At 49.2% G+C, this 20,851-nt stretch overlaps 1 protein-coding gene across 1 annotated transcript; it reads left to right on the top strand.

The window, feature by feature from the left end:
- The first annotated feature begins 8,105 nt into the window (after nt 1–8,105).
- LBH (LBH regulator of WNT signaling pathway) lies at nt 8,106–20,635 on the top strand. Its single transcript, XM_080342322.1, has 3 exons — nt 8,106–8,276; nt 9,089–9,191; nt 18,132–20,635. The coding sequence occupies exons 1-3, from the start codon at nt 8,251–8,253 to the stop codon at nt 18,327–18,329; spliced, it is 327 nt and encodes a 108-aa protein (XP_080198448.1). The 5' UTR covers nt 8,106–8,250; the 3' UTR covers nt 18,330–20,635.
- The last annotated feature ends 216 nt before the right edge of the window (nt 20,636–20,851 follow it).

Here is a 20,851-nt window from a genome sequence, read left to right as displayed (position 1 = left end):
AGTTGGGATCGGTACCTGCAGTGTGGTAGTGCAGGTGGGTTTTCACCTGGTGCAATCGCACTGAGGCTGGTAGAGGCAGGTGAGCAGAGAATTTGTCTCTTTAGCGGCACGACTGAGCTGGTGGATTACATTTTTTGAACAGTAGTGACAGATCTAAGATAAAGCCCGTCCCTTCCCCTGCAGGCTGACCAGACAATGCAGCTGCCAGGGGACAGCAGCCATAGGGCCATTTCGCGCCACGGGAAGTACCCAGAGCCACGTAAAACCAACCGCAGTGACCCTCGCTGGGGGCCTTGCTGGAAGAAGAGGTGATGCAGTGAAGACCGTGTCCCACCACCACGTCTGCACCTGTGTGCGATGTGAGGAGCTGGGGTTGGGGTCCTTTCCCTTCTGTTTTGGAAACAGCAGGGATAGCGGTGGGTGAGGAGAGGGAGGAACCGTCCTGCTGCAGTATTATTCTGGGTGGTGGGTCATGAAGCAGGGAGTGGGATGTCTCACTAGGAGTTCCTCTTGTCCCCATTGGGGCCAGTTTTTAGCCTTTAGAAAGGGAGGGAAGACCTGCCACTGAGCAGGCGCAGGACTGCAGAGCTCAGCCACTTTAGTTATTCATTCCTTGAGTCCCCAAAGATGCAATTACTGCATTGATCCCCCTCTTAGTGAGCTCTTGGAGCAGAAGGCAAAAGGATAACTAGCCTCTGCTCCTAAGTAGGAAGCTAAGGATTTTATGGGATTACTTCTTGCTCCTTGACAGATGTAGGTCGTTTTAGGTCAGAGTTAAGGTCAGTGCTGAGCATCATGGTTTGATTTAATAGGCACCAGTATGAACCTTTCATCAAGACCAGGATGGGGCAGGCTCATGCCTACATGGGACCACGCTGGCTCTTGCATACACATGCGGGTGCAGGAGAGAGTGTGGAGAGGAGCATCACCAAGAACCTGTGCAGTCAGTGTCTCTCTCTCCCGAGTGCCTGGATCAGCTCCCCAGGACTGGATGTACCACAACCCCAGAGGAGCTGGATGCCTGTGAGGAGTCAGATGTGCCAGCGCAGCCCGATTCAGATGTCCTCTGCCCCTCACGTGTATGGTGGCCATAGCTCTTCCTAGTCTGCCTTTAAAAGGGTTTTATCCAACAACCAGTGGAGCTTGGGGCTGAGTGCTGGGTGGGCAATCATCCTCCTAACTTCATTAAACTCCCAGTGATGATTTGGTCTCCTCAGTCCTTTCAACTGTGCTTAACGAAGGTAACCCTGCTGGGGAAACTCCTGAGGGGCTGCCTTGCCCTCACCTGTTCAGCCTCTCCCGTGCTTTGCGGTGGGGATGCGATGGTTTACCTGCACTTAGAGCAGCCAAAGCTAGAGCATTAGCTCGGTTATATTGGGACAGATGTGTCTGACATTGATAACGTTAGTCCTCTTTCCTTGCAAAAATAGCATTACTGGTGTAAAAGCTGCTTTGTGCTATTATAGCAGCAGCCACAGTGGTGAGCCGCATTGCTTTAATTACGGCAGCAGAGCCAAACAAGTACTACAGCAGAGATGAGGTCTTACAGAAGCAACGAATTGCCCTGGTCAGCTCCTGTGTTTTGGTGCCTTCCTGATGCTCAGACTGACATGTTGCCTCTCTTCCTCTTGGGTAGGGGACTCAACTCTGTGTTTCTCAGGCCCTGCTGTCTCCCTGGTGCCAGCAAGTGACCTGCCAGAAAGTGGGCAGGGCTGGTGTTGCCACTAGGGTCAACTCATCTGACCAACAGATTAAAAAGGGGAAATAAATACCAGTGGGACACACTGTTAAAAATAAACCTGTTAATAAATAAAACCCTAGCATAATGCAAAGGTGAAATGCAGTGATTCAGTAAAGGATTCAATTTTGTAAATGAAAATATTTTTCATATACCAGTTCCAGCCAAAATGCATTTCACTTCCCCTGACGGAATATAAATATTAACCCAGACACTCTTTGTTCTTAATGTGTCCTTTTGTATTGGCATGATCCAGAGCCATGCTGAGAGCTTGCATCTCCTGCTGGCTTCCTTGGGGATGCTGGGTCTTCGGTGCACCTCCAGAGCAGACCACCGAGGACCTCTTCTCCTCCCCTGAACGTGGGGCTCTGCTCCTCGTTCATGCTGTTTTGGAGCAGATCTCCTGCAAGTGCTGTCCGGGTTCAGCAGAAGGATGGAAATGACACCTCACTTAGCAGGAACCTGAAGGAGGTGCTAGCGGGACATCTAAGCCATGTGAGATCTTCATCAACACCCCATGCACAGACTTTTGAGCCCTATTCTCTGCTGTTCCGTGGACTTCACCTTATTGCAAAATGGCTCTGAAACTCTGCCCTGGCAGGAACAACGGGCAAGGGAGAGGGCCAGGGAAAAGACAATGCTGTTTCAGCCTCTTGTCTGTTGGCCACACGACAAAACAAATCCCAACCAATCACCAGTTTTTAACAGCACAGAAAGCCAGAGCGTGGGCTGACTTTATACTGCCTTCCTCTGCCCCTCTCCCCATCCTCCATGATTTTTATGCTGTGTCCACACAGCAAGTCAGGGAAGAGTTTTGCAAGCATCACTTTCCCCTTGTTCCCAATCACGGAAACCAGCCCCAGGTGACATGTGCCTGGGCAGCCTGTAAGCCACGTTGCGGCACAGCCAGGACCAGGCCTTGGGTGGAACACTGACCAGGATGGACATAGGGCTAGCGAGCTGCCATATCTTTAGCAATGGCGAAGAAAAGTGGGGAAAACCATAGAGAAAGCAGACTCATCATGTTTTAGATTTCTCAAGCCGTTCTTTCCTCCCCTCCATCAGTGCCCTCTCTGCTCTCCTCTCGTTTATCTACAGCAGCTGTCACCATGTGAGCAAAGGCCCCAGTTCAGTAAAGCCCTTAAGCACAAACTTAATTATCAGGACAAGCTTAAGGGCTTTGCTGAATCGGACCTGCAGAACTGGATGGAAACCTGCTGATCCCCCCCACGCCAGCCTCACTGGAGGGCTGCAGGCGTGGGTCCCCACACAGCCCCTTTCTGGGGGTCAAATAAAACCAGAGTCAATGTTGCAATAGCAGGTCCAACTCCCAGCCCCTTAGCAGCCCACTCAGGTCAATAAAATCAAACCCTTCTGCTCTGCCAGCTGTATTCATTCTACTTGCTTCTTCACATGGGGCACAAAGCCCATTTTTGCTCTCAAGTCCCCAACCCATATTGCCACCAGGCACACGGGACAGGACAGACACGTGTTGAGGGCCTTTTTCTTCTCAAGCACCATCTGGAAGTCACCGCGAAATGTGATGCTGGGTGGAAAATGGCTGGAAAGAATGACACCATGAGAGCCCAACTTTTTTCCAAGGAAATAAATAGACTCTGTGGCACAAGCACGGAGAGAAGAGGGTTCATGCTGGGTCAGGTGCAGGTAGGGCCACACAGGGACAGCTTGGAGTTTGTCTGAGCAGCAGATCCTGCCTCTTAGGAAGCTTTTGCATGGCAGAGGCGTGTAGGGCAGTCACTAGTGATGCTACCGAGGTGGCAGGCTGTGGATGGCAGCAGTTTCAACCTTTTCATAGCATCCCTGGGGATGCAAACTATTCATAAGGGGGGCATGAAACATGGGGAGCAAAGTGAGCTACTGCAGCATTGCACAGCAGCTCCTGTGTGTGCAGGCATCAGGAACTGAGGAGAGGCTGAGCACCACAGCCCTCTCAGCTGAATGGGGGGGGGTTAATGTCCTGGGTGCTGGCGAGGGTGTCTGGAGAGACAGAGCTTGAGGCCTGGCTCCAACATGGTTGCGGTGATGGCCTGGATTCAACTATTTCAAAGGGCACTGGCCGGTCAAATCGAGCCCCAAATTTAAATTTGTTAAAATAACTTTTTGCAAAACATTAGGATGGAGAGAAATGTTTCCATGGTTTTGTTTTTAAATTCTGAGTGGGAAGAGTTTATTTTTTCACTAGGAAACTTTCCCCATAGGATTTGCAACGCTGGCTGGGAGACAGGAGCCAGCCAGCTCTGCTCCCACATAGGGGTGACACGTCGCCTCGTGCAGCCTTACTTGCCCCCTCAGCAAAAGGGAGGCGGCAGCGTGTACAGCTGCACAAGGTCTGGGATGTCAGCACTGCAGGGATGCTCAGCCTCATGGCTATCATGCCGTTAGCCCCGCTGGCCATTGGATCTGAATCTGGATGAGAAGTATGGTTATGTTTGCATGGTTGAAGGGAAATGCAGCGAAAACTCTTACACTGCCAGCAGGTTAGGGGAAAACCTGGGGAAATGACCCTCCAGTAACTTTATTTCTCCTCGGCTCTGGCTATGCACAAGTGTCTTCTATGGGGACAGTGACAGTCTCTTCTTCACCAGTGTGGTGCTCTTGCTAGATGGCTGCTGATTTGTAATGTACGAGTGAATGGCTTTATCACTTGTTCTATCAGTTTCTGCTTTCCCCCAAACCAAAATATCATAGCGATTTATTAATTAACTGAAGAAAAAAAAAAGCCATGAGAGCTCATCTGGTTTCAGTCAGTTCAGTGCCCTGGAAATCAGTTTACTCCAGCTGAGTCCAAGCGCTGCTGCTTCTGCCCCTGCGTGACCAGGTAGTCCCAAGTGTTTAATATAAAAACACGCAGCAGTGAAACAGGGGCCTGGTGAGCACATGAGATGAGGAAAGACATGGAACTCAGGGCATGCTGGGTGCCATTTACTAGAACTGTCTGAAAACAACATGTAAAAAAATGGCACTATGAAGTGCTTACATCTTGTTCCTGTCATTGGAACAGAGGAAGAGCACGGTGGTTCATTCTCATTTGCAATTAAACACTTTGATCTAATCCCATTTTATTCTGTCCTCCCATGTATGGCTTCACATTTGCGGGGCCACAAGTGACAGGAAACTCCTCTTGCTTTGCAGCCCTGAGAGGAGTGAGAATTTGGCCTTTTAGGATCTGGGACATAACGAAAACTGATCACTAGGACACAGGGATTTCTACGGCAGTGGTGCAGCAGCTCAAGGGTTAATGGGACTCCCTCACTTTCAGTCCAGACATTGCTATAAAGGCTTATCTACAAGGGAAAGCTTGTTTTTATTAAGGTAGGAGCTGCAGATGCGTGTATAACAGCTCCTTCTGCTCTGCCTCTGTAGCCCCAGCTTTTCATACGTGGCTGGGGCAAGCAAAGAAGGAGGCATGGCTATCACAGGACAACTCCCCTGCATGGAGAACACCTCCCCTGGCTTATGAAACATCTCCTGTCCCTGGGATACATGAATATCTTCACAAAGACTTCCCCTAAGGGAAGGGGCAGAGGTGCAGCATTCCTGGTACACACCTCACCCAAGAAACATTACACTTCTGGGGATGTGGGGGGGTTTAAGCCAGCTGATCCAGCGAAGCACCCAAGCGTGGTTGATGGAAATCATGGGAGGTGTGCCTTTTCTTTCAAAAGGACTATTAACGCGCTTATGGTTAATCACATGAATAAATCTTGTGGTGGCTTAGAGCCAAAGTGAGCAATAAAAGCACCGATCCCCAGGCCTCCCGATGGGAATTGGCTGGGGCTGGAGCCGATGTTCTCACCAAGTCACTGGGAAGTAATCCACGCCCTCAGCACAGATGTGTCTGGGGATTTTTGTCAGGTTTGTTTCCCCCACCCCCTAAAAAAAAGGCTGTTATCTGGGTGGAACCACAAAACTATCTGCCCATGCCAGCTGGGATAGCAAAATGGGTGCCCAGAGGATGTGGGTGAAGAGTTGATCTGGCTGTGGGAGCCCTGGAGGGTGGATGGAGGGCAGGGTGAGCCCCAGGCCTGTCCCTAGGTCTCCTTCGGGGGCTCAGGTTTATCAAGAATTAGGTATTTAAAGGAACATGCTTTCCAAGGAGGGGAAAACATTGGACCTCAAACCCTGCTCAGGAAGGCATTTAGAGAGATAACCTGGTGAGCCTGTTGCAAGAAGGACTTGGGAGCATCTAGGGGTTTTTTGGCTTTTATTTTGTACAAGACCAGGAAATCCATAGCAAGTATGTGTATATCTGAGGGAGACAGGCAGGCGTGTTTCTGGTGAAACGTGCCAGGGAATTGAGCTATGGCCCCGTCTCGTGTCCCACATTTCAGCTGGACACACTGGGAGATGAAGGCACTCAGGACAGGCTGTAAAGTTAATTTTAAGAGACCTCATGACATGGATTGACAGCACCTGAAGCAGCACCCTGCCTCTCTCCTTCTCCCAGAGTAGTCTCCCAGCCACTGCGTGTACCACCAGACACAGACTTAAGACTGTTCAGCTGCAAAAACGTCTTCTAAAAAGTCAAGTCTTCCTAGGGCAGAAATTAGCAAAGCCAATAAGTGTGAGCACCTGTGTCCGGGTGTACACAGCAGGGAGAGAGGGTCCCAGTGGCCAGGCCAGCGAAATGCAGGGGAGCTGTTTCCCCAGCACTTGGGAGACTTGGTTGTATTCTTACTTCTCTCCTCGGCTCCAAACCTTGCTGTCGGGAGGCTTGGTGGGGGCGAAAGGGCTGGATGCACCAGATCTGCCCAGCTGTTGCTGCCCTCCTACTAAGCCCGTGGAAAGTTACCGGTAGCCCTTTGCAGGGAACTCACCTGTAACCACCCAAATTCCATGTGTCTGCAGGGGCTAGATCAGCTCCTTGTGATTCATTTTAATCTGGCACAAAGCAGCAGCTTGCTGAAGCCTGATGTAAAACACCCACATACGCTTCCATTATATATGAATCTAAGAAGATTAAATTATCTGGTCTGAGGAAACACGTGCACATATGTATGTACACATATGTAGGTACACATTTATATATGGCCTGGAGGTTGGCTGAGTGGAGCTGAGGGCAAAGCTTCCCTTCAGAAATGCTGAACTTGCACTTCTTAGCGCTTAAACATCGGAACAGATAGTGCGTATATACTCGTGCATAGACATGTGTATGAAACGTTGCAGCAGCTGAACAATCTGTGTTTGAAGCTGTACCACAGTGACTGCAAGAGAAGTTTGTAGCTACACACTTGCTCCATGCTGCTGCTGCTCAGACTTCGCCAGCAGAGTGGATAAGCAACAGGTGGAGCAAAACCTGCACTAAACTTTACCGACCAGTGTACAGCAAGATACCAGACATTGGGTGAGAACAGAGAGAGGAGAGCAGTCCCCCAAACCACCCAGCATCTCAGCAGCCCTGGTGGGCCTGGCCCATCCTGTGACTGTAAGCCGTGCCCTGCAGCCATGGTCCGCTCCTCAGGGGGCCACAGGAGCACCATCCAGGCACACACAGGGCTGCAGCTGGGTTTGGGGATGCCCAGACCTTTTGCCCAAAGCTGCTTCTTGCCTTCCAGCAGTTTCATGTCGAGAGGGGACAGTAGGAAATGTGTTTAATCTATAGCCGCCTGCAGCGCTCGTGCTACCCGGGCAGCAAATGGATTTGCCTCTTTCTGCTCCCGTGCCTTACCCTTATTGATTCACATTGTTTTGCTAAATATAGCTTGCTCTCGTGAAGCTGGAGGTGCCGGGCACAGGAGGTGTTCAGAGGAGCCGGGCTGGGCGGCTGCTGCCCCTTCTCCGGGCCGTGAGCCCTCCCCGCCTGCAGCACCGGCCGCATCGCGCCCCAGGGCTCCCCCCGCCACCGCCACCGCCACCGTGACGGGGGTTTCGCCTCTCGCAGATGACACCCAGCCTGGCCCGGGGGATGCTCCAGGGGATGCTCGGTGCGACCCCGCGCCGGCCGGTAGCCAGCGGAGGTTTTAGAGGGGTCGTGGGGGGCCGCACTCCACCTCGGGCCGCACAGCTGGGGTGAAAAATAATGAACCCTCGGGGACATGAGAGGCCGGGTCGAGCTGAACCGAACCGAACCGAACCGAGCCGAGCCGAGCCGAGCCGGGCCGGGCGCGCCACCGCGCCCCCCTCGCAAGACCCTGCGACCGCGAAATCACAGAACGCCGCCCCCCCCCTTCCCCACTTTGCTCCCTCCCTCCCTTCTCCCCCACCCCCTTCTCCATAGGCGGCGCGCGCCGAAGCCATTCATGAAAAAGGTGACGTCAAACAGGGGGGCAGGGACGCGGGACGGGCCCCGCCCCCCGGGGCCATTTAAGGTGGCACGGCGGCGCTGGCCGGGCTCAGAAGGGCGGCAGCGGCAACAGCGAGGTCGGGTTCTATCGGCGCGCGCATCGTCCCGCAGCGTCCTCCGGTGCCGCTCAGCCGCTCTGCTTGCGGGGCAGCGCCTGGTGCCTCTCCCGCCACTCCCGAGGGCGCGGGGCAGCCTCCGCCGGGACTTCATGTCTGTGCTGTGTCCCCTGCCCTGGTGAGTGGGCGCTTCTCGCCTTGGGTGGAGAGTGGGGTGGGAAATCGTAGCCGCGGGCGGGGGGAGCTCTGCCCTGGAGGGCAGCTGCCGTGGCCGTGGGGGGGCTTGAAGCGGAGCCCCGGCGCGTCTGCTGAGGTTTCAGCCGCCCCCCGGCCGCGGCGGCGTGTGCCCCGGGGGGAGGCGATGCGGCGCGGTGGCGTGAAGCCCTGGGACGTGCTTTTCCGAAAGGGAGGGAGAAGAGGCTGGTTAGTGGCGGTGCGCACGCCGGGCCCGTAGCGGGATGATCCGCAATAGAGAAACTGCGAACTGTGGGAATTCGCTTCACTTTCTCTAGCTGGAAATGCCATTAAGGCTGTAAAAACAGCGGTGGAATTGGCGTCGTGCGCTCCGCTGGTGTGGAAGTCCCTGAGGTTGTAAAATAAGTCAGCAGGAGCTAAAGCACACTAGCTTAAAGAAAAAAAACAACAAAAACCCAGCGCTTGCACTTATTTACTGTGCTTTTTTACTTTCCCCCCTTAGGGGGCAGCGCTGGAGGGAGCGGAGTTAGCAGTGACCCGCTGCCGCTCCAGCCTCCCGGGGTGTTCTTGAGCCGTGCTCTTGGGGAGACAGTCGGGGAGTTGCTCCCGGGGGCAGGGGCTGAGCTGCCCGTTACCAGCTTTTTCCACCCTCTTCCGAGGGAGGCAGGAAGGAAGGCACCAGAAATAGACTGCCTGCAGCCTCCTCTGCCTGCACTTCTTGCCCGGTGCTGCTTAACTCTTGCTCTGTCTTTCTGGAGCCTCTCGGCTGATTTGAATGCTGTCTTTTGTTTCTAGCTCTGATTATCTGAGATCAGCTGAAATGACTGAAGTGATGATGAACACCCCAGCTATGGATGAGATTGGGCTAAGCCCCCGCAAGGATGGCCTGTCGTATCAGGTAAGTGCTTTGTTGGCTGCTTAGGCAGTAATCCCCTATGGAATTGCCTGGGCTGGACTGCAAACCTGGTCTAATATTCCTTTCCAGAACCTGACCTAATAGCAGGTCTTACTGTAGTGAGAACTAGTCAACAGGCTGGAATGCTTGTTTGGCAGGAGCCAGTTGACTAAAATATCACTCGGTATTGGACCAGATTGGGAAAGGATTTGGTTGTTTCTGAACTGATGAAGACCTCACTCATTCAGCATTTGCAGGGGCTCAAGTGGGAGGTGGAGAGGTCAGTGAAAGAATTTTCCCCACTCACTGAGCTGAGAGGCCCCCGGGGTCTCTTTGTAGTGTAGCATGCAAATGATCTGCCTAGTCTGGGGGGATATGTTTATATGGCACTTCCATTTTTTCCATCTGTTTCTTGTTTTTTCCTTTGAGAGGGTTAACAGTGAGATTCAGTCAGGCCAGGGTCAGCCTAAAGAAGCCTTGAAGTGTCAGTGGAGATACCAGTACCTGAAGGCATGAGCTGCATTCATTCTGAAAGTTGTGCACAATGTAATTTACCTCTAGATTAATGAGGTGAGCAGGTGGTCTTAGAAACTAGCTTGAGCCTTAATCCTTTAGTCTTGATAACCCTTTTGTTTCCTAGCTTATAGTTAATCAAAGGGTGAGTTGAGCGTCTTAGCCTACTAGATCTGTGTTTTCCTGCTCTTCCAGAAGACTTGTTGATGGGATCTGACATAGGTGCTGAGTACATGCAGATGGCTTGTGTCTGGTCTGTGCATCACTCTCAGTGGTAGATCCCAATGCAAGGTTCTTCCTTTGCAGATGTTACACAACCTGCGAAGAGGCAATTGCTCTAAGTGTGCATTCAAATGAGTTGTGCTGTTGTTTGCTTGCATATTTACATCTGAAAAATGAGCTACAAGGCAATAACAGTGCACTGAAGCATGAAATCAGCTGAACTTCAGGCCACAGCTGAGGCTTCCAGCAGAAGCCAAAGACATGGGAGGAAAAGGGGATGCTTTGCTTTTTTTGGTCAGAATTCTGGATCTGGGTAGTACAAGTTGTTTGGTTGATTGCCTCTGTGTGTGGAAATAACTGTGCTGTGCTTCAGTGCTTGAGTTAGTGGAAGGCACGTTGCCTCTCATTCCCATAGAGGGGAGTGTACAGCAATGAGAATGGTTATAAACCTGAAGCAATCAAACTAACCTGTGTGGGATGTTCAGTTGTCGTTATGGGTCACCATATGAGGAGGCTTAATCCAGTCAGGTCAGATGCCTCTATCTGCCTGTCCAAATTTTCCGGTGAGAGGCAGAATATAGGTGCCCTGCTTGTTCTAATGATTGTTTCAGCAAGGTTTTTCCCCAAGTGCCAGTGACCTTGATAAGTCTGCTTGAGCCAACTGGGGAACAGGCCTGTTTACTTTTGAGTGGATCATCTGAACCTGAAGGCGTGTGTTATAAATACTGACGACTCATATCTATGCAGGGCTTATGCATCCTGGATCTCTCCTCTGTAGTGGTCTAGTCATAGATGACTTGTCTCAAATGCCTGCAAGGGCTGGGAACTGCCTCCTGGTACTTTGTGTAAGCCAGACTGATGTCAGAAAGGGTTGAGATATTGAAATGGAAGATCCCGGTGGGGCACTGGTGGTGTGTGGGCTGTGTAGGAGGTGTGCCTCTAAATCAGGTTAGTGTAAAGAGGATTGGGGAGCAGGCTCCAGCCTTCCTCCTCTGGCTGCTAGGCTGAGAATGTCACAGTGTAAATCAGGGTAAGTTGAAAGCATCCTTAAAGGGTTGAAAAGTCAATTTACAACAGCAAGGACAAACCTGATGCAAGTAGCACCGTGAGCTCTTTGTTCTGCCTCAGACTTTGGCGTTTTGTGCTTCATCTTGCTGATGGAGAGAGTTTGGTACATGGAAAATCGTATGCTAGTCTGAAGGCTGTAGTGCAATAACTTAAAACCAGCCAGAGCTAATGGAGCATGACTGCCCCTACACTGAGGCTTGTTGTTCTAAGCTGCAACATCTTCCTCCACTCATCTGCAGAGTTGGGCACTCGTGATGTGAGTGTAACAGCCCTTGGCTGGCTCTGAGAGGCAAAAAAATTAAAGTGGAGCCAGAACTGGGAGGGGCAAGCTTTTAGTTTCAGAAGTTTCTCTTGTTCTATTAGTAGAACTTGTATTTATTTTACTGCTGAGATGACTGCAAAATGAAGTTCCAAATGTTCCTCTTTGGGCTGTGTAGAGCAGGGACTGCCTGGGAGTTGGTCCACATGATCCTAACTATGAGCCTGGGGGCTGCTTCTGCCACCCTGTGCAGACATGAAACTGCCTGGACCAGAGGAGGTGGCACAGCAGCTTTGCTGGAACTGTGAAGGACATCAGTCATTACCCACTGCAGACAGACTTGTCCTACCAACAGTACTGCTTCAAAGTATTTTTGCCTTTACTTGGAAGTAAACTGGGGAAACAAACTCATACAGAACATAAACTTCAGCAATCTGACTCCTCTGTCCTGTGGAGTTCACTGAACTTCAGGGCTTCTGTCTGTCTTGCTGGTTATGGAGGGAACTTGACTTTTTACTTCTACCTCCTCCACCCCCTTTCCTCTGCTTATGCTCTGCAGTGTCTGTCTAGACATCAGCTGAAGGTGTGCACCCCCCTTAGTGAAGCTCCCTGGCCTTTGATGGGCTGGCTGTCATTGCTCTTTAAGCACTGATGTGAAAACTCAGACTGCAAACATCATATATTGGTGATAACTGGGTCGCCTGTATAGGCTTACTAATTTGTACAGTTTTACTTGCAAAATGTGCTTTCTCAGCATAGAAATACCTTTTTCCAGTTAACACGCAAAATGCTTGTAAGTTCATGTGCTGATTTCAAAGCCTTTATGTGTAAAGCAGTTTTATAACTGTATTTGAGATGTAAAGCTGCTCTCTTGAGTTCCCTGAAGATGGTTCAGCAAACAGATTTAAAGGGCCTGAGCAGAAGTGAATGGTGAAATCAGGGCATGAGTCTCAGAGCAGGGTGGCATAGACAAAACAGAAGATGCAGCTGAAGAGATGATGTCATGCAGGGTCTTGTGCCTGCAGTGAAGAGCTATTTCTGGATCCTTAATAGATGTCCCATAATTCCCATGGGACTTACTAAACAAAAAACTTGTTGAAATGCAGCTGATGGCTCAAGATGCCCTTGCCACAAACAGATGTGCATGTGGAGGGCTTCATGTGCTTCCTGCCTGGCAATCTCCGGCAAGCCAGGCCTTTTTCACTGCCAGTCAGAGCTAATGTACTATTTGCTGTTTTCCAGCCTCTAGATACAGCCGTTCTCTGAAAAGCCTCATCAGCACTCCGCCAGCTTGTCCTCTAATGCTATTTCACCGCAGCACAAACGATGCTACTGAAACTGTGGCTGAATTAATAATTTTGAGGAGCTCTTGTCAAAACAGTGTCTTGACCTGAAATCCTGTCTTGATTCCTGGAAGTGGAGCAGGGTCTGAGCACAACTGAAAACACTTTTGATGCCCAAAGTGTTCATTTTGAGTAATTGCTGTGTCCGGAGTTGAATGTGCTACTTTGCTGCAGACCGTCTACCTGGCTGTCTCACTGGTCCTGCGGGACCTTGGGCTTCCTTTTAGGAGATGGGCATGTGGAGGCTCAGCTTGTCTCATGCCATCAGCTGAGGCTTGGTTGCCATGGAGAGCTTGAGTTCTTTAAGTCATGATCGCATCATGCTGGGATCTGTATAGGTTAATCACAGGCACAGATAGCTGTGAATCACGTCAGACTGACTGAATCTAAGTAAATAGGCTTAATGCTCCATCCAGTGTCTGTGGCATAAGCTTTGGGTTGTCTGTCTTGTTGGGGAAATAATTTTTGGTGAATGCAACACCTCTTCACCAGCACCCGTGAAGCACTGACTTTTCTGGGGAGCTGTGATGCTCAGGGCTGAGGGGTTTGGGCTGCATCTCCTCATCTAAACTGAGGGACCAAGGCCTTACTGACCCAGGGGCTGATGGCAAAAGGTGGAAATTGAGTTTGCTCTATGGTTGTCTGATTTGCTTGTAAGGTGCTTCATGTCTGTGCAGCCTTGATTTGTACACGGAAGTCCTGGATTAGAGCTGGTGCTTGCTACTGCAGAAGATCTTAACGCTGGGTTTAAAAAGTTGGTGGTAGTGCGTTTGGGATAACTTGTTCACATAGCACATCCAAGGCATGGTTACTAGACAAGATTAGTAGGCTGAGTCAATATGTATTCCAGGGTCTGGGACCTTAAATGAAGGCAGAAACAGGATATGGAATAAACAGAGCCCAAACTAATCAAGTTTGCAGCTATGCTACGTAAAAAAGTGTTCCACTGAAATGCAAACTGAAGACAGCTGCTAATCAGAACATCTCGGTGCATGTTTTTTCCTCCTTACTTGATGCCCTGTTACTCTGATGGAAAATTGTTTTGATGTATGAAGTTTCACAGCCACTGTCCCCCAAGATAGTGCAATCTGTCTGTGACAGGGTAGTTGTCACTGTTCATAGACCTCAGTCACACGCTGCTGTGCGCGTACTAGATGGAGCTCTGTTTCAAGCCACTACTGTATGAGTAAATGTATGTATTAGCACTGCTTCTTATAGCTGAAAAATTCTTCCAAAGAGGACACTGAGAGATGACTTAAAATTTCCTGAAATGCGTTTGCCATGCTGCTCAATGGCAGTAAAGTTTTATTTTAAGAACTTAAGCGCCAATTTGGGATTTGGAATACTGACTTGCTATTGCTGAGGAGGCACAGAACTTAGCTTTTTGGTACTGGGTGGGGAAGAGTGATGTGTGTGCATCAGGAGTGTATCCTGTACCTGAATTGGTATGCCTCTCAGTGCGGACTTTTCAGGCTTGTATGGTATTCCGACAATGAAGCAAAGCATTCCCCCTCAAACAGTAACTTAATTTGGAAAGACCTCATAACCTTAGTGTCCCTGTAATACAATTGAAATAGTTTTCAGCCCCATGGGAGGGGAGACAGGCATTTTAACTATGGCTGTTGGTATGGAGTACGCATGTGGAAGTTGTTTTGGATTTACAAGTGTCACTTGGATTATGGTAGCTCTGAGCTAATCCTCTTAACTGTCTGACATCTCTCCTGCCTTTGCTGTTTCTCCATCCCTGTGAATGCTGAGAGGGTATGAGTCTCCCTAGGGCAATGAAAACTTTCCGTTCTTGTTGCCAAGACTTCATTCAAGGGTAGTGGAGCTAGATCATCCAAAGCAGAGGCAAACATGATCTTTCCAAAATAATTTCAAGCTTTCAAGTTTTGGTTTTCACTGCTCTTTCCAGCTGCGAGGCAAGAGTTTGGTCAATTTTTCTGTATTTGGATCAATGCATAAGGAGAGCAGTTCCCAAAACATGATCTGGAGAGGCCTGTGGAAACTAGTCTGGCTGTGAGTGAGAAGCTGTGTTGAGTAGTGTAAGAAGCAACAGTGGTGTCCTCTCTGGGCTCTGAAGGTGTTGGGAGGTTTAAATTGGATATTAGGGAAAAAAATCTTCACTGAAGGGGTTGTCAGGTGCTGGAACGGGCTGCCCAGGGAAGTGATTGAGTCACCATCCCTGCAGGTGTTTAAAAGGCATTTAGACAAGGTTCTCAGGGACATGGTTTAGTGCTAGAGTTAGGTTATGGTTGGACTCTGATCCTGAGGATCTCTTCCACCTGAAATGATTCAGTATCCCTCTGTGGCTCAGCTGCAGATGGGAGACTCTGCAGAAGCAGTTGCAGCTCCTTGTGCTGTATCATGCAAGTGAGGGGAAGATACCTCTGAATTGCTGCTAAACTTGCTGTTAGCTACTCTTGACAAACAACTACTTGGTTGTTATTTGTCCCCCATTGGGTGACCAGATCAGCCAGAAATGAGCATCAGCTTCAGCCGTGTGCAAGGTGGCTCCCTCTGATAAATGTGAGGAAGATGTTAACCCATTGCTTCTGTGCTCTGTGGGCGGTGGGGGTGTGCAAAGTCTTCCCTCCACATGCCTGAGCTGGGTAAGAGGAGCAGAAGGGGTCACAGGCAGGTTTTGCTAGACAAGCTGACCTGGCTGCTGTGCAAAAGGGTGCTGAGCTTGCAGGTCAGAGCTGAGCTGCTGCATTCCCCCCATGGGGACCTTGCTGCAAGTTTCAGAGTAGGGTGGGTTTTCTTCCCATTCTCTAAATCTGAAGTGGGACCAGGTTTGGCATACAGGACCAACAAATACAGCGTGGCACTACTGCTGTGGGACAGCAGAAAGTTGGTGCTTGCTTATCTTTTTTTATAAAGGGCTTATTTTGGAGTGGGTGTGGAGGCTGGTTGGGGTAAGTTTCCCACCCCACTTCCCCAGATACACAAATGGAGTCTTAATCTGAAACCCTTTTCCCTTTGGTCCCTGTGCTTGGCCTGTCGCGTTGCCCTGCTTGTCACATGTGAGGAAACCTGCCTTTGTGTATTTTTTCCATTGACTGTCCACACCCCTTGAAAGTGCAGTTGCAACATCTCGCTTCATGCTGCCTTGATGATTAAAAAGCATGACTTAGTGGAAAAAATTCTGACCTTCTTGGGTTCGGCCTGTCCTGCAGCTGTTTGAGATAAGATTGTGCTAGATTTTTTTAATTAGAAAAGCTGCACACCATATATTGAGGACATTTGTTTGTAAGGAAATGACTACCACTTAATTTCTGGAAAAAAAATCTGGCAGGCTATTTTCAAAGAAATTGCTCCAATTTGACCTAATGTGCTTAAAATGATAGCAGGCAAAGGTTAGCTTAATTATTATACTTGTATTTTTCTTGTCCAGGAGGCTGTTTTAATGACATTATCAGCTTATGTAACCTCCTGAACCACACTTCTTTTTCCATTGCAACCTTCTAAACCATGTAATGTCAAGGGTATTTTTTTTTTTTCCTATCCTGAGTTTAGATAACAAGTTGATGCTTAAGAGCCACTGAGTATACTTCCAGTAATGCACCATGTGTCTGAAACGGCCTTTGGTTGGCCAAGTAGAAGCCACAAAGCTCTAAGAAACAGTTACTGTCTGACTTGTACCTGGAGTAACTAATAGCATGTAGCTTACACTGCAGCGCCCCTGTTAATGTGCCTGCATTCAAAGACCTCATTCCTGTGCTCTTGAAAAGCACAGGGATGGTGGATATTGTAGTGGGAGCTGGGCTTCTGCACCTCTGTCCCCAGGACCAGGTGTCTGTCTGCAAAGCTCCCTCCTGTTGTGTGTTACCTTCACAGTGAGTTGCTTGCCAGAGGACCCAAAATTACCTTGTCTGACTTTGCATTAAGTAGCAACCTGGTGACTTTCTCAGGTTGGTAACCTGGTTGCCGCAAAGCTTTGGATGTGAGGGAGAAATGTGGCTGAACAGTATAAGACTGAATATTGACAAGGAGGTAATGATGTGGTTAATACTTGCTCAGCTGAAGAACAAGTTGATAGGATGATGTTTCACTTTGGGGTTTGGGCCAGGGCTTCCCAAGGTTGTGGGTACCTGCATGATTGGCATGGGGAGTATGATGCTCTGTGGTTAATGCTCAGGCTTCCTGGATGGGGAACCTGCTTTTGTCACTGGAACCACAGAGATCAAATCAGATGAGATCTTGCTCTCTCAAGCCATGAGCAATTTGCCTGTCTGGGGCTGGCAGTGCTGTTTTGTGCAAGGATGCTCTGACGGCTCACTTGAGTGCAGCTAGTAGTCAAAGGAAAGCACAGTCCCTGACTCCTCATCTACAACATGCAGAGGAAAATGCATTTTGTGGTTATCCTCTTCAGGGTGTTTAAATACAACTGTAGTGTGAAATGGGCACTCTGGTAAGATTGCTTGAAATAAACAGGTGGCAATTGTTTAATCTTTTGATTACCAATGAAGGGATCTGATGTGGCAACTGGTTCTTGTCGCCCAGCAGTTCTCCTCTGGATAAGCTGAGCTTTGAAGCTGTTCCCCTAGTAGGGCATCCCTATAAGTAACAGCAACCTCATCTGTTCACAATGTGATTCAGTTGTGCAAACCTCCTGCTAACACTGCACTGGCAGTTTTTCCTCTGCCTGTGTCTTTGCTGCAATTCCTAGCAGGATCAGAGTGTGCGTCTCAATGGCACTGCCAGCCCATTTGGACCCTGGTGCTGCTGCAGTGCAAGAGCACATGCACCCATGTGGCAAGCTATGGATGAGAGGGAAGGTATTGCTCTGTGCTGCCTGGGGGGCTGGAGGTCAGAGGGTCCTTGTATTCCTTGCATCAGGGTATGTAGTTGCTGGCTATGCCACAGGTACCTCTTGCACTAAGAAATATGGTCTGGTCTCCAACCCTTCCACAAAATGAGTGCCCTCCTGCAGAGTTTCAATCCTGATGTATGGTGGTCGTAGCATGCAGAACATGGCCAAAGCTATCTCTGGAATGCAGTTGAACTTCTCTTTTGGTCTGGTGCTGTGTCTCTGGAGCGATGCCAGCCACAGGCCCTTGCTGCAAGGATCTGGGCTGCTCTCGCACTGGGTTGTCACATGTCCCCTTTCCCCTCTAGCTGTAGAACCTGGAGCACAAGCCTGTTCTTGGGTGCAGCTTAACCAGCAGCAGGAAATGAGATCTCAGATTCTCTGATGGAGATAGCTCAGTGTGCAATCTCATGAACATTAATACAAAAGCAGTGGTTGGTGGTAGGGGTGAGGCATTTGGATAAATATCCAAAAGGGCAGATGCTTGTTTGCTGAGCACTATCCAAGCAAGCGTGTGCTTTGGAAGCCTCTTGGGCAGCACATATTTCCAACAGTCAGAGATTAGAGAAGCTTCAGTACAAGTTCAGGAGTCTTCCCATCACTCAGTGGTTTACTCTGTATCCAGACTAGTCTGCCCTGAAGACCCGAGTGTCCTGAGAGTTGGGTTTTTGGCTAAGACTGCTTGAACGCACACCCTCTCACAGACTGTTCCTTGGCTCTTTCAGATCTTTCCTGATCCTTCGGACTTCGACCGCTACTGTAAGCTGAAGGACCGCCTACCCTCCATTGTGGTGGAGCCGACAGAGGGGGATGTGGAAAGCGGTGAGCTGAGATGGCCGCCTGAAGAGTTCCTTGTGCAGGAGGAGGAGGAAGAGGAGGAAGAAAACTGTGAAGATGCAAAGAAGGACAACAAGGAACAATAAATGGTATCTGAGGAAAGACAAGGGACCGCACCCTTCTGAAGGAAGAACCACACTTCTTTTGAAAGTCTTTTTACAAAAAAAAAAGACAAGTTCAATTTTGCACCTGCGAGATCTTAGTTTTTTTGTATTCTCTATATTGAGAACTGAAGCCCTCGGTGTCACCAGACCTCCTGAGGAAGGAAGGAAGTAAGGCAGAGAAATGTTTGCTGTTCTTGAGATCGCTATCTGTGTTTTTTCCGAGGCGGAGGCAGCAGTGAAATTCCAAGCACATGGCAGAGGGTGACCACTCGAGGACTGCTGGAGGGGGGAGCTCGGGGAGGAGGAGGAAGGCTGGAGCCGGCAGTGTTTGCCAGGAACTGCCTCTGGCTAAAAGCGTGAGAACAGAGGCGTCATCTCTCAGATTTGCCTTTCTTGCAGCTTCCATTTTGTGTGTTGGGGGTGGAAGGATGTCCATAGGGAAGCATGGCTAGATGCTCTGCTGATGAGGAGCCTGTAGTTCTCCCTGGTTTGGCATCTCCTAGGGTAACACAAGCATCTGTAGGAGTAGTTGGGTTTCTTGCTCTTGCTGTTGAGCCTGTTTTCCAGCCACTTTTCCCAAAGCTGTTTTCTCCCCTTCTGTTTGCCTTTAGACTCTTCAATGCTGAACAGCTGTATTTGCAGGATAATGTTAGGCTGCTGCTTGTCATCTCTGCTGCATGGCCCTAGTTTATCTTGCAGGTGGTTAGTGTTTTACATCATCAGATGTAAAGATGCTTCTGTCTGCAGTAAGAGCTCATGCAGGTTTGAACACTTTGGATTTTTCTCTCCCGTTTGCTGAGGCTGCTGTGATTGGTCTCATCTTTATACAGTGCCCAAAGCTAGAGAGTGGGCAATATGCCTCCTTGCCTTGGTGCCCTTAAGGCTGTAGGGTTTCATGTATTCAGCTTGCTGGTGAATGGGCTCAAGAGGGCTGGGGTGGAGGATCTTCTCCAGCTTTGCACTGCAGGGCCTTCTCAGAGCCCTGGCACTGCAAGACAGGCTGGTAGGGGTGTGCATGGTGGGGAGTACTGCCAGACCTGGAAGTAATCCAAAGATGAAATGTCAGATCTAGGGTGGATCATCAGCAGGGTGGGGGGGTGCAGTTTGCAGGAGGGGTCTGTTGAGAGAGAATTAGCCTCGGTGTCCTGAGATAAGATGCATTTCTGTTTCATAGCAAGGGTGGAACATTCATGGGTGTTCAATGAAGTGCAGACTGGCTTGCAAAGTCTGTGGTTGCGTCCTCTTCACCATATCCTGCTCCAAGGAGAAGTCATCTGTCTGTGTTTGGGGAGGAGGCCGGTCTGCTGCCAGACAGGGTAACCCACTGCTTTCCTGGAAAATGATGATCTTCATAGCTTTGGGGACCAGCTTGGGAACCAGTTTGTCTTGGGATAGGATGTGAAGTTACCACCTAAACCAAATCTGGGGTCATGGAAGAGAAAAGGAAATGTCAAGGCCTTAACCAAACTTTCATAATCCCAATGCCACCCCCCCTTTGCTTATAACTGGTTCCATTTTTAAAACCTATTTGATGTGTGTATTTGTATTTTTAATACCTCATGAGTAGTTAAACGCTGGTGGGGGTTGGGAACTGCTTTTAACATATTGGCAGGATTGTTTTAGTCTTGTCTTGCTTGTGTTTAAACATAATGGCAATAATTTATCAGCTCTGTATAACTGATTTAGACAGGAGTTTGGAGACGAGTTAGCACAAAGGAGAGAATTCAGTGTTCATACACTGTGGCTGGTCTCTGGTCCAGCAATGCAGACCCAGTTATACACACTCCCTGCCTGTCTTGGTGGATCGTTCATCACCAAATGCTCATGATGTGGTGATACCATTTTCTCTAGTGATGGATTCAGCTGTTGTATCTGTAACACTTGTTCTAGTCTTGCTGTCTTACTGGAATGAGCTTGTACACCTGCATACCAGCCAGCTGTCTTATTTCTAAGTGTTACTGTCTATTGGTCTCCACCATCTGTACCACCAAGTCAAAGCTGTGTATCAAAGATAGTACCATGTGGGCAGCAATGAGATGGCAATCCTTGGACTTCAGACCTGCTGTCTGCCCTGAAGACTTGCATACTTCTGTCTGCATCTTTTTTTTGGAAGTATTGTGTATATTTCTATTTGTTGTTGAACATATCTAAAGAACAAAGCACTCCAGTAAAACTCCTCCTGTTGTATGATATACATTATATATTTCTGTAATTCTTTTTTGAGCCTCAGGGAGAAGCTAGCATTTTTTTCAAACTACATTTTTGTCACTGTGACAGTTGTAAATAAAGTTTGAAAATGCTTTCCAAACATACTGGCGTTGTTCTTACTGCCAGAGTGGGTTGGGATGGTCAGTCTTCCAGATAACGGCCTGTCTTTGTTTCAGGTCTGAGGTATGTTGACTTGCAAGGTTAATGCAAAGATGTGAAGAGACACTGCGTATCAGCTGAGGCTGTTCTGTGAACCTGGTGGCACTTGTTTCATGCATGTAGCTGACTTCAGAGCA

Source organism: Nesoenas mayeri (assembly GCF_963082525.1).
Source record: "Nesoenas mayeri genome assembly, chromosome: 3".
Classification (NCBI taxonomy): domain Eukaryota; kingdom Metazoa; phylum Chordata; class Aves; order Columbiformes; family Columbidae; genus Nesoenas; species Nesoenas mayeri.
This window is presented reverse-complemented; position numbering and strand designations above follow the sequence as displayed.